Consider the following 10391-nt stretch of genomic DNA (forward strand, 5'->3'; position numbering starts at 1 on the left):
ATGTCATATTTGAGGCAAAACGGTAGTAGATAGTTGACAATTCAGCCTTGCGCCAAAGAGGGCAGCAACGAATTTTCATCGTGTGGAAAAGTGAGCCGAGAAAGAGAGATACTCGCGTGAGGCAGCTGTACGAATGAAAGACTTGGCAGTTGCCGTGTTCCCGATTAAACTGTCTTGTTTTCAGTGATCGGATGGAAAACGTGTCATAATGTACACAACGTGGATCTTGTTTGGAGTCTGAGACTCGCAAAAGTTAAATACTTCCTCCCAAAAGTCGGGACCATTTGACGTTGGCCGACATTCGAACCGGTACTTAGCATGCTGCTACACGCTAAATGTTAATGAAGATACAAGTTGAACGGGAGTGTACATTTAGTCCGTTAAAATACGAACAACAATGAAGTGCCATTACGAAATCCTGGGAGTCAAACGGGACGCGGACGACGACGATTTGAAGAAAGCCTATCGTAAATTAGCCCTGAAATGGCATCCCGGTCAGTGACAGACTGCTCACAAAACGTGAGTTCTTACTTTAAATAGTCCTAATTGTTGTCATCAAACAATTTCAGATAAGAACTTGGATAATGCCGAGGAAGCAGCCGAGCACTTCAAGCTGATTCAGGCAGCCTATGATGTTCTGAGTGATCCACAGGAGAGAGCATGGTAACTACTGCATTGTTCATTGATTGTAATCATCGTACCCTAGCAACGTGTACGTAACACATATTTGTGCGGGAAAAAACCTCTAGGTCATAAGTTTAAAGCTATCTGATGAAAGACAAGAGTACCCACGGCGATAATTTACAGTCTTTTTCAACAAACCCTAAGCTGTTAAGTGCTGATGGCTTCACATTTGTCTGAATGATACATGTAACAAACGTCCACAATGTGTTCCATGTTGTCCACTTGGTCTGTTTTACACCCCACATCATTTTCCTTCAAGGAGAAATTAGTCTGAGTTCTTATGGGAATGTCACACAAGTGCTGTTTGTCAGGTACGACAATCACAGGGAGGCTCTGCTGAAAGGTGGCCTGAGCGGCGACTACGAGGACGACAGTATCGACCTGCTGCAGTTCTTTACCGTCACCTGTTACTCAGGCTATGGGGACGACGACAAGGTTGGTGATGCTAAACGGGGGAAAAAAAAAGACAAAACTGGCCCCTTGGAAACCTGACAGCTGATAAAATGTGGTGGTGTTGTTATTCTCTTCCCTAGGGCTTCTACGCAGTCTACAGAAATCTCTTTGAGTCTATTGTCAAGGAGGAGATGGAGCATGGAAAAGTGGAAGATGATGATGATGAGGAGGAGGAGTTTCCACCCTTTGGGGATTCTCGGAGCGACTATGATACAGTAAGTAGCTACTCTCGTGTATGCAATTGGAGGCCCGGTGATAACTCAAAAATGGGGATATAGAGACATGTTGATAAAACCTAGAACAATTCTTTTTTAAGGATAAAGCATTTACAATATATGTCCAATAAAATGAAAATAAGATAATAAAACAAAATTAAATCTTCTGGTCTTCCTGCAAATAATAAAATAAAAATAAATCTTCTGGTATTCCCGCCTGGCAGGTGGTGCACATCTTCTACGGTTACTGGCAGAGCTTCTGCACGCTTAAGAATTTTGCCTGGAAGGAGGAATACGACACTCGGCAAGCGTCCAACCGTTGGGAGAAACGCGCTATGGAGAAGGAGAACAAGAAAACCCGCGACAAGGCACGCAAGGAGCGCAACGAGCTGGTGCGCCAGCTGGTGGCCTTCATACGCAAGCGCGACCGCCGTGTGCAGGCGCACCGCAAGGAGGTGGAGGAGCGTAACGCAGAGAAGAGCAAGAAGGTGCAGGAGCTCAGGCGCAAGCAGAAGCTCAGTCAGGCCAAGTAAATGTTACTCATGGCAGCGCAAGGACCGAAGTGAATGGAGACCTCATTAACCTTCATGTCACACGTGTTGCAAGGCTGGCGGAGGAGTACAAGGAGCAGAGCTGGGCGGCCATGTCGGAGCTGGAGAAGGAGTTGCAGCAAATGGAGGCTCAGTACGAGGAGGAGTTTGGAGATGCGTCCGAAAGCGAAGACGATGAGCTGGAAACACAGAAGCCCATCGAGGAACCATTAGGTGTGTTGAGAGAAACACGCAAACATCAATTTTTGTGATCAGGTCAAGGCAATATGATAAAAGAATTGCTTTGCCACCATTTGTGACTTCTTGGTGCCAACTGCTTCTTTGCGGAGAGCGTTAATTACTCGTACGTTTTCGCCATTTGTGGCAGGATTGGGTCCATAAGGTATTCGGTAATGACTTTTGTGGGTGCGCACTTCATTGAACAGGTCCGGATGGAGATGCAGACGACATCAACTTTGATTACTATGGCGACCTCTACTGTCCGGCCTGCGACAAATCCTTCAAATCAGACAAAGCGTGAGTCTCCTCTTTCTTACCAGAACGAGTTATTCACGATGCATTCATCAGCTAAATGCTATGCTGCCTAACATGAAGATTCCGTTTCATTCATTTTCCAATGTCTACCTTTTCAAGTATGAGCAACCACGAGAAGTCTCGAAAACACAGAGAGATGGTCGCGTTGCTACGGCAACAACTTCAAGATGATGACTCACTTGCTCTGGCCCTGGACGGTGAGCAGAACAAACACATTACAGACCGAGATGAAGAAGGGGAGGAGGAGGAGGAACAGGAACAGGAAGAGGAAGATCGACCAAGACTGAAGTGGGTCTTTGTGAGACATGTGAACGCCGCCACAGTTGTTTTATTTATTTCTTTTACATTTTAACCACATTGTTATGCTACAATTGACCCAGACTTTCCAAGAAGCAGAAGAAGAAGAAAAGGCAGCAGAAAGCAGCCAATGTGAGTTACATCCTACACACACACACACACACACACACACACACACACACACACACACACACGCACACACACCAAGAACATTTTGTGACTTTCTTTTTCTTTTGCCCATTTTCAAGGCATTGTCAAATGAATATCTGAATACTGTATAGGTCTTATTTGACACCAAGTAGAATCTCTCTCTCTCTCTCTCTCTCTCTCTCTCTCTCTCTCTCTCTCTCTCTCTGTATTACAGTTTTATATTTTTTTCCAGGCAGAGGGGTGTGTGTGTGGGACAATTTATTGTGGTTCAGAATAAACAAGTGAGGATATTTCAAGTCCTTCCGAAGGGTATATCATCTTTGTGTGGTTCCTACTCCTTGTCCCCGGCCTCTCATGTAGAGCACTACAGCGAAGGATCAGACTACACCTACAGATGTTGGGAACTGTTCTGAAGACTCTCCAGACTCTCCAGAAAATGTCCACGAAGAAGTTCCAGGAGATATTCCCGAGGAGTCATCGAGCCCCACGGAAGCCGAGAAGGAAGATCAACTTCCTCTCCCTGAGCCCAAGAGGTGAGCCTTTTCATTTGCTCTTTTCTACCTTTAGATAAGAAGTTGTCTTGAACAGTGCGTATGTGTTGGCCAGCTCCATGAACCCCAAAGCCAAAAAGGCAGACGGTAAAGACAAACCAAAGAATGTCAAGGCACATTCAGGAGGAGAGCAGTTTCCTGAGGTTGGTACAGAAATACAGTCACGTGATGCAGTTTGACTCCAGTCTTGTGGATGGTGGTAACGCAATTATAAATCGTATGCGAACTTCTGTTGTCTCTGGGATTTTTTTCCCCCCTCTCAGAAGCCCATCAAGCTGCGCTGCGCGACATGTAATGGTGAGTTCTCCACCAGGAACAAACTCTTCGACCACCTCAAATCCAGCGGCCACGCCACTGCGCTCTCGTCCAATCCCGCTCCGACCGTCTCCGCAAGTCGGAGCAAAAAAGACAAACGAAAGAACAGATGACAACACTTCGGGTGGACTCAAATGGAATTGGACCGTCTTAAGTGAGGCAAGGAAGCCGTCCCACCACTTGCCGGGCGGAACTAGTGACCTTTTGTGCAAAGTAGCCATTTCTTTGGAAACTTTGGTGGACATCATGTCATACATTATTCTTCTTTTTGTCATCTGACTGCTCCCCCCACCCTCCAATTACAATAAAATAATTAGTTTTTACAAGTCGTCTTTATACAAATATATTTATACAAACTGACACTTTCCCAGCACATTTGTAAACACTTTTGCTTGACTAAAAAAAAAGAGGTTGGGGGGGGGGGGTAAAAGTTCACTTCAACCATCCATCTTGGTCTTCAAGGTCCTCTACGAGTACTTGCCGTATGTACTTCGTGTGTTGGTTTTCGGGTAACAAAAGCCGCTCTCTGCCAAATGGCCTCATTAGCCGTTGCGAAGCTCCCATCGTCGCTTGTACTTAGCTGCAATTGAAGGAAGCTTGAGTGCAGAAGAGCTTTTGATAAAAAGAAAAATGCAACCCAAAGAAGAAATTGCCTGTCTGCGCTATTTGTTTTTGAGCCCAGGGTTATTGCATTTGCCTGAAATTACTTACGAGCTGCTCAGCCTCCTTTTTCGGTGTGAATGAAATCAGCCAAAGACTTTGCTTTGTGTGAGATGGAATCCCAACTGATTGTTTCTTGCAATCACTCAGAGTAACAAACTGAAACTACTGTACTATCCTGCTGTCATTATCACCACTTTTCTTGCTGATGTGTTTCAAAAGCAACTTGTGCCACAGAGTTGGATTGCAAACAACAAAATACCCCTCAAGACAGAATTCACAGTTGACTTTTTTTGTGACTGCACATTAAAACCAACACATACGTAAATCAAGCCTCTCTGAATCGTTCACCATTTACGGAAATGCACAGCCATAAAAAAAGCCAAAAAGCGTGCTAATAATTTTGTAACAGTAGCCAAAAAAAAACCAACAACTTTCCTACTCCGTATTGTCAACTCGTCGTAAATGTTTGTTTTGGGGCATCTCGTCTTCCAATGGTCCAATTTTTAGAGGACTTTCGAACATCTCGTCTACTGTTGTCGCTGACTGTAATGTGACAACCACTCAATAAGGAGACACAAGTCTTCAAACTGTACATCTGCACAGGTCTGAGAGTTTGAAAAACAAGCTGTTGGTGGAGGAGAAGAACGGTGACCCTCACAAGCTTTGGGTGAGGGTGATTCCAATCAATCCTAGCTCGTCTTGAAATGTTCGAGAATACCTGTATTACACAGCCCCAACTTTTTATTGCATTTACATTTAGTAACAAAGTCATCACAAATTGCTATGAAATCACGTGCGAGTAATTGACAAGATTTATTGTCAGCTATGCGTCATGGTTAATGTGTTTTTGCCCGAGCAACCGCAGCTTGAAAAATTGTCATGGTGATGCAACAAAAAAAAAAAAAAACATGAGGTTTTGAAGTCCCTGACTGGGCTCATCTTTTCTCCATGAAGCACTGGATGGACTTGTTAAAAACGGACAAGAAGAAGGCTGCGTCTGCCATCGTGATGCACATGGGAGGTTTGATGCGGAAGGTCTGCGGTGAGCAAAAATAACTCGGCAAATCACACACGCACACACCGCGACATCGAAACAAACAATTACACTGGTCAAAATAAAAATAAATCTGAGACGCAAGTAAACTATATCCGATACATTTTCTGTGCTGATTCAGAATCTCGCACACCAGGTTTTCATACTACTAATGAAAACAATAATATGTAATATATTTAGTAATAATCACAAATTAAAGGTTAGATTCAGCAACAGGTGGATTTTTTTTTTTCCCTGAAAAGTCCTAGCTGTAAATAACACATGGTAAAATCCATATTGTGCAAGCTTTTACATCAAAAGTATGTTTAGGGATACATAAATCCATCTCTGATTGAAATTTACATAATAAAGTGTTTGACACTCTCAATGTTATCGCTTTGCATTAGGCTAGCGACTGGAAGTTAGCACAGCACTGTACGCCAAATGCTGAAGTGCTGCGTGCATCGAGTCCTTTGATCAAAATGCCAATTATTACGGAAATTAACCATTTGCACATTCATTTTCTGATTGGATTAATTCAAAAATCCTTCATACAAATTTTTGCAAACATATGAAACAATTATTGGGATTTATTTATAATTTAGACTCAACTCAAGTCCAAAATGCGAAAGGTGACAGTACCTGTCCATAAAGTCCTCCCTTCCCGACGAGGATGCCCATGTCTTTGATGTCCTCAAAGATGGCGGCCATGTCCTCAGGTGGAAGCGGCACTCTGCTGGCCTGGGGACATGACACAAGCGGGTGAACATTACAATGGAGCTCTGTGATGGGCTGGCGGCGAAATGTGCGGGGTGGTCACCACAGTAACGCATGATGGAGCTATACTCCATCAAGGCTCTTAGCAGTTGCCTGCTAAAATGATTGCTTCTGCGAAAGGATTGAGCTTAATGGGGGGGAAAACATGAACCAGAAAGAAGCGCGATGAGACCTTCATTTTGTCCCGTAATACTTTCAATTAAGTTATTTTGCCAAATGGCCATTAAAAAAATAATACAGTAAAGTAACATCCAGAACAATATTGCTGAGTCACCTTTGTAAAAGTAGAAGTAAAAAAAAAAAAAAAAAAAGGGGTGGGGGGGATTATGGATTTAGCATCAAAATAGGTGCTGTCTTGCCTCTTTTACGGCTCCAACACCACTTCAAAATGCAGAAAAGGTTGCAAAACGAACAGGACTGCTACCTTGTCTCGGACCATTTCCACGCCGATCTGCAGTCCTTTGCCACGGACGTCCCCGATGATGTCATACTTGTCTCTGAGCTTGGCGAGTTCCATCATCAGGTAGGTGCCCACCTCCAGACTGTTCTGCTGCAGTCCTTCTTCTTTGATGGTCTGGACAAGCGAGTGGTCACGTCACATGTTAGATTGTGTTCACTGTAAAATACATTTTGTTCTTTGTTTGTTTGTTTTTTGCGGTGTTAGGCAGGAGACTATCGTGCACGTTATATCATTGCACATTTAATAAATACAGTATAAAAGAACAATTTCAACCTGGCCCAACTTCCTGAAATTGCTCAATTCATGCTTGATTCTCATGCTTGAGTTACGAGGAAGAGAATATTCTTACGTCAATGACAGATGAGGCGATGGAACAAGCCAATGGGTTTCCTCCAAAGGTGTTGAAATGAACACCCTGTGCAAAAGTGTCTGCGATTTCTATAAACAAGTCATAACATGATAACAGTTACACAAGGGGGGAAAAAAAATTGGTGAGAGACCATCATTTCTGTAGAAATTTGGTGTAAATGCTCAAGAGCTAAGCTGAATTGAACGGAAGCGAGTGCAGTGCGAAAAGGGGCTTTAGTCTTTCCTGTGCATCGGCAAACCGAACGCTGTTTAAAGTCGGCATGTGGCGTCATCTCACCCCGTGTTGTAACCACCGCTCCCATTGGGAAGCCGTTCCCGATGCCCTTTGCCAGGGTCACGATATCAGGAAGGACGTCGTGACCTTGAAATCCCCAGAAGTGGCTCCCCGTTCGGCCAAATCCCGTCTGTACCTATCAGCGCATTATTGGTACACTTGATCTCAATGAATGCCACAATATGTGGTGAAAATTGCCTGCGATAAGACCGTTAGCGTTGAGACTCGTTTTTCGAGCATGACCTTTTTTCTTAAGATACTGTTTGGGACATTGGTTCTATAAAAAAAATTAATAAAAAAAAAACAGACATATACGCACTATTTTGTGCTGATGAAAATGGCCTTTTTGTCATACATCAAAAAAACTTTCTAAGTTGGGGCACTCATAAGTTGCGCTAACAATGTAGCTTCAAACCTCATCAGCGATACAGAGCCCGCCTCGCTCTCTCACAAGTTTGTACGCCTCCTTCAGGAAGTGTTTTGGGTACTGCACGGCTCCACCAACTCCCTGCAAAAACAAAAACAAACAAAACAACAACAAAAAAAAAAAACAGTCAGTGCTTTAGTTTAATTAATGTCTTTAAATAAGCTTTAAATCCTTCAACTGCTGGTTTCTTTTGTGTGTGTGTTTATTATGTTTAGGTACAAGTACATGGCCATCTAACTTCCTGTTTCTGTTCAAGGTGCAAGTCTCTCCAACAACCTGTTCCTGTCCAAGGTTTTGCGCTGTTCGTGACTTTCTGACTTCCGGTTCCAGTCCAGGTGCAGCGCTCGTTGACTTGAATATTACAAGACATCAATTTTCTAATTTTTGTGTGTGTGTGTGTGTGTGTGTGTGTGTGTGTGTGTGTGTGTGCGTGCGCAAAAGAACACCTGGATAGGCTCAGCAAAGAAAGCAGCAATTCGACTCGGGACGCTGGTGAGAAACGTCTCTTTGAGTTGTTCAATGTAGTGTTCATTTGCCACGCAAGAGCCTGTGGAACACAAGCAAGACTTCAAGGTATGTCATTCTCCCGTTTCTGAAAATGAGGTCAATGATTGACAGTGGGAGATGATTGACAGCAGGAGACCTTGAGCGTCTCTTGTGTCGTCCAATTGCGGTGGTAAAAATGACCTTTACGCAGATTGTGAGATGGGTTAAGAATAGAACAAATTGACATTCAGCAATAATCAGGGTTGCCACTCTTTCCTTGAAATTATTTTCCAGGACATTTCGAGGACCTTTTTTTCCATGTGCTACAGTACAAGTAAAGTTATCACAACGTACACAAATAAATTCCGTCCCCGGGCCAAAAGTGACGGCACGCCCGCTTACTGCTCTCTGTCTCTCAATAGAGGAGCCAGAGAGGGGGCGAAAAACCTCACACTCGATATACCCAGCGATAGTAACACGCTTGAGCTGAAAGTTGCTAGTTTTGCCACTTCTTTGGGGAAAATAAACCTTCCCTTGGGTCTGAAAAGTCAGTACAGTACTCTATATCTAGCAACAAAGTCACATGGAAACATTGGGCAGCCCAAGTGTTGTAGGGGAATAAGCAATTTGATTGGTTGGTAGCGTCACATGGGGGCGCTGTGCTGGCTAAAAGCAGAAAAGCTCTACAGCTCAATGTTGCCCATTGACGGCAACTGAAAACAAACATGCTTGTCTGTTTAACCTGTTTGTGTTTACCCAAAAGGCAGGAGAAGCAGAGGGAGGAAAAACAATTCTGCAGGACAACTCAAAGCTTTTCCAGGACATTTCACTTCTGTTTCTTATTTTCTTTGCATCTTCCAAAACTAGAAAAAAGGTTCCGTTATTTTCCAGATTTTCCAGGACATATGGGAACTCTTATAATGCAGTGGTTTAAAAACAATATAAATGTTACTCAGTGTGCTTGATTGAAGAGGATATATTGCTCATTTAAGCGTGAATTAAAAGCAGTGTAGTGTGAGCGTCATGTTTACCTTGGGCACAGTTACATTTTCTGGTGGTCTGCACAGGAGAGTCCCTGCAGTGGCTTCCCCCCCAGGGACCTCTGAACACATCAGGACACATGGTCTATTTGGTTTTTAGGGCAGAAAGCAAATCAGCAGGGTCCACAGCGTGCACTGTACACAGTCACACATGAGTTAAGGAGTCATGAAATCGAATAAAGCAATGTGCGCCTTTACACACATCTAAGTATTAGAACCACACAGAAAACTCCCTCATAAATGTCAATCAAATTGTAGATTAAAAATAACGTTGTATTGTTTTCATATTGTGGCGTTGAAAGGAAGTTAGTTGTACGTACATTTGTGCAGCCTAAGCCAATGGCGACAGGGTATTTGTAAGCTTGTTGTGCAGTCAGACCCATGGTCTGCGGACTACCTCCATGGTACGACCCCCTGCAAGTGAAAATGTCATTCAAAATTCATGACAAGGTTGTTCAACGTTTTATGCGCCTTGAACGCGATGTCCCTAAAACTAATGTTTTTTGTTTTTACGTCAGCATGAAATTTGCAGCCCAAGGAAAATAAAAAAATAGTAAAAATATTGAAAACCTTATCACGCATTGGAAAATTGTTACACTCAAGGACCACCTCGTTCGGTTCATACGCACAATCTATGAAGATATTAAAATCCAACAAGAGGGCAGATACCTGAAAGTGATGATGTCAAAGTTGCGAGTGTAGAGTCGGGCCATACACATGGCCAGGTCATTGGCCTCTGAGCCGCTATTGGTTAGGTAGATTACCTGCAGGGCGGAATGTAGCTCATCACCAGAGATTATAGTCATTGGCTCGTGAGTGACAGTATGTCGCTGCTTTGTGAGCTTGACCGTATCAAAACTTTGCGTACATGTTTGGGTTTGTTTACGCTTAGCGGTGGTCTGTACTTTGCTGAAAGCCATTCTAGTTGTTTTTCTGATTCGACATTTCTCTCCAAAGAAAAGTCTTTGCAGTACCTTGAGAGGATCAGGCAAGTTGGACGCTAGCTTTTCGCAGTACTCGTGGATGGGAGGATAAACATAGATGTTGGTGGTGTGTACCAGCGTCCTCAGCTGCCGCTCTGCGGCCGCCCTCACTTTTCTTCGGCCGCCACA

General features: G+C 43.6%; 2 protein-coding genes across 2 annotated transcripts in view; one reads left to right on the plus strand and one right to left on the minus strand.

Annotated features, from left to right (window-relative positions):
• The first annotated feature begins 68 nt into the window (after positions 1–68).
• dnajc21 (DnaJ heat shock protein family (Hsp40) member C21) lies at positions 69–4073 on the plus strand. Its single transcript, XM_019882905.1, has 12 exons — positions 69–494; positions 570–663; positions 996–1119; positions 1218–1352; positions 1577–1881; positions 1959–2116; positions 2329–2419; positions 2537–2725; positions 2818–2866; positions 3245–3417; positions 3491–3578; positions 3699–4073. Exons 1-12 carry the CDS (start codon positions 398–400, stop codon positions 3861–3863), a joined length of 1668 nt encoding a protein of 555 aa, XP_019738464.1. The 5' UTR covers positions 69–397; the 3' UTR covers positions 3864–4073.
• A 1039-nt stretch (positions 4074–5112) lies between these two features.
• Positions 5113–10391, minus strand: part of agxt2 (alanine--glyoxylate aminotransferase 2) — a 13047-nt gene continuing 7768 nt past the window's right edge. The window contains exons 4-14 of the mRNA XM_019882906.1: positions 10254–10377; positions 9949–10043; positions 9600–9693; positions 9271–9364; positions 8200–8300; positions 7742–7834; positions 7330–7462; positions 7033–7121; positions 6648–6797; positions 6089–6187; positions 5113–5450 (exon numbers count right to left, since the gene is read on the minus strand). Coding sequence (XP_019738465.1) covers positions 5349–5450; positions 6089–6187; positions 6648–6797; positions 7033–7121; positions 7330–7462; positions 7742–7834; positions 8200–8300; positions 9271–9364; positions 9600–9693; positions 9949–10043; positions 10254–10377 — 1174 coding nt within the window. The 3' untranslated portion in view covers positions 5113–5348. The remainder of the gene's footprint in view (positions 5451–6088; positions 6188–6647; positions 6798–7032; positions 7122–7329; positions 7463–7741; positions 7835–8199; positions 8301–9270; positions 9365–9599; positions 9694–9948; positions 10044–10253; positions 10378–10391) is intronic.

The sequence above is a fragment of the Hippocampus comes genome, unplaced genomic scaffold (genome assembly GCF_001891065.2).
Source record: "Hippocampus comes isolate QL1 unplaced genomic scaffold, H_comes_QL1_v1.1 scaffold30, whole genome shotgun sequence".
NCBI lineage: Eukaryota > Metazoa > Chordata > Actinopteri > Syngnathiformes > Syngnathidae > Hippocampus > Hippocampus comes.

What these genes read in the sequence shown, in the direction of transcription:
- dnajc21 (XM_019882905.1), top strand. Translation starts at nt 398, where the DNA reads ATGAAGTGCCATTACGAAATCCTGGGAGTCAAACGGGACGCGGACGAC. An exon ending in CTCGGAGCGACTATGATACA is followed by an intron (nt 1,353 to 1,576) that starts GTAAGTAGCTAC and finishes CCCGCCTGGCAG; the next exon opens with GTGGTGCACATCTTCTACGG. An exon ending in GGCAGCAGAAAGCAGCCAAT is followed by an intron (nt 2,867 to 3,244) that starts GTGAGTTACATC and finishes CCTCTCATGTAG; the next exon opens with AGCACTACAGCGAAGGATCA.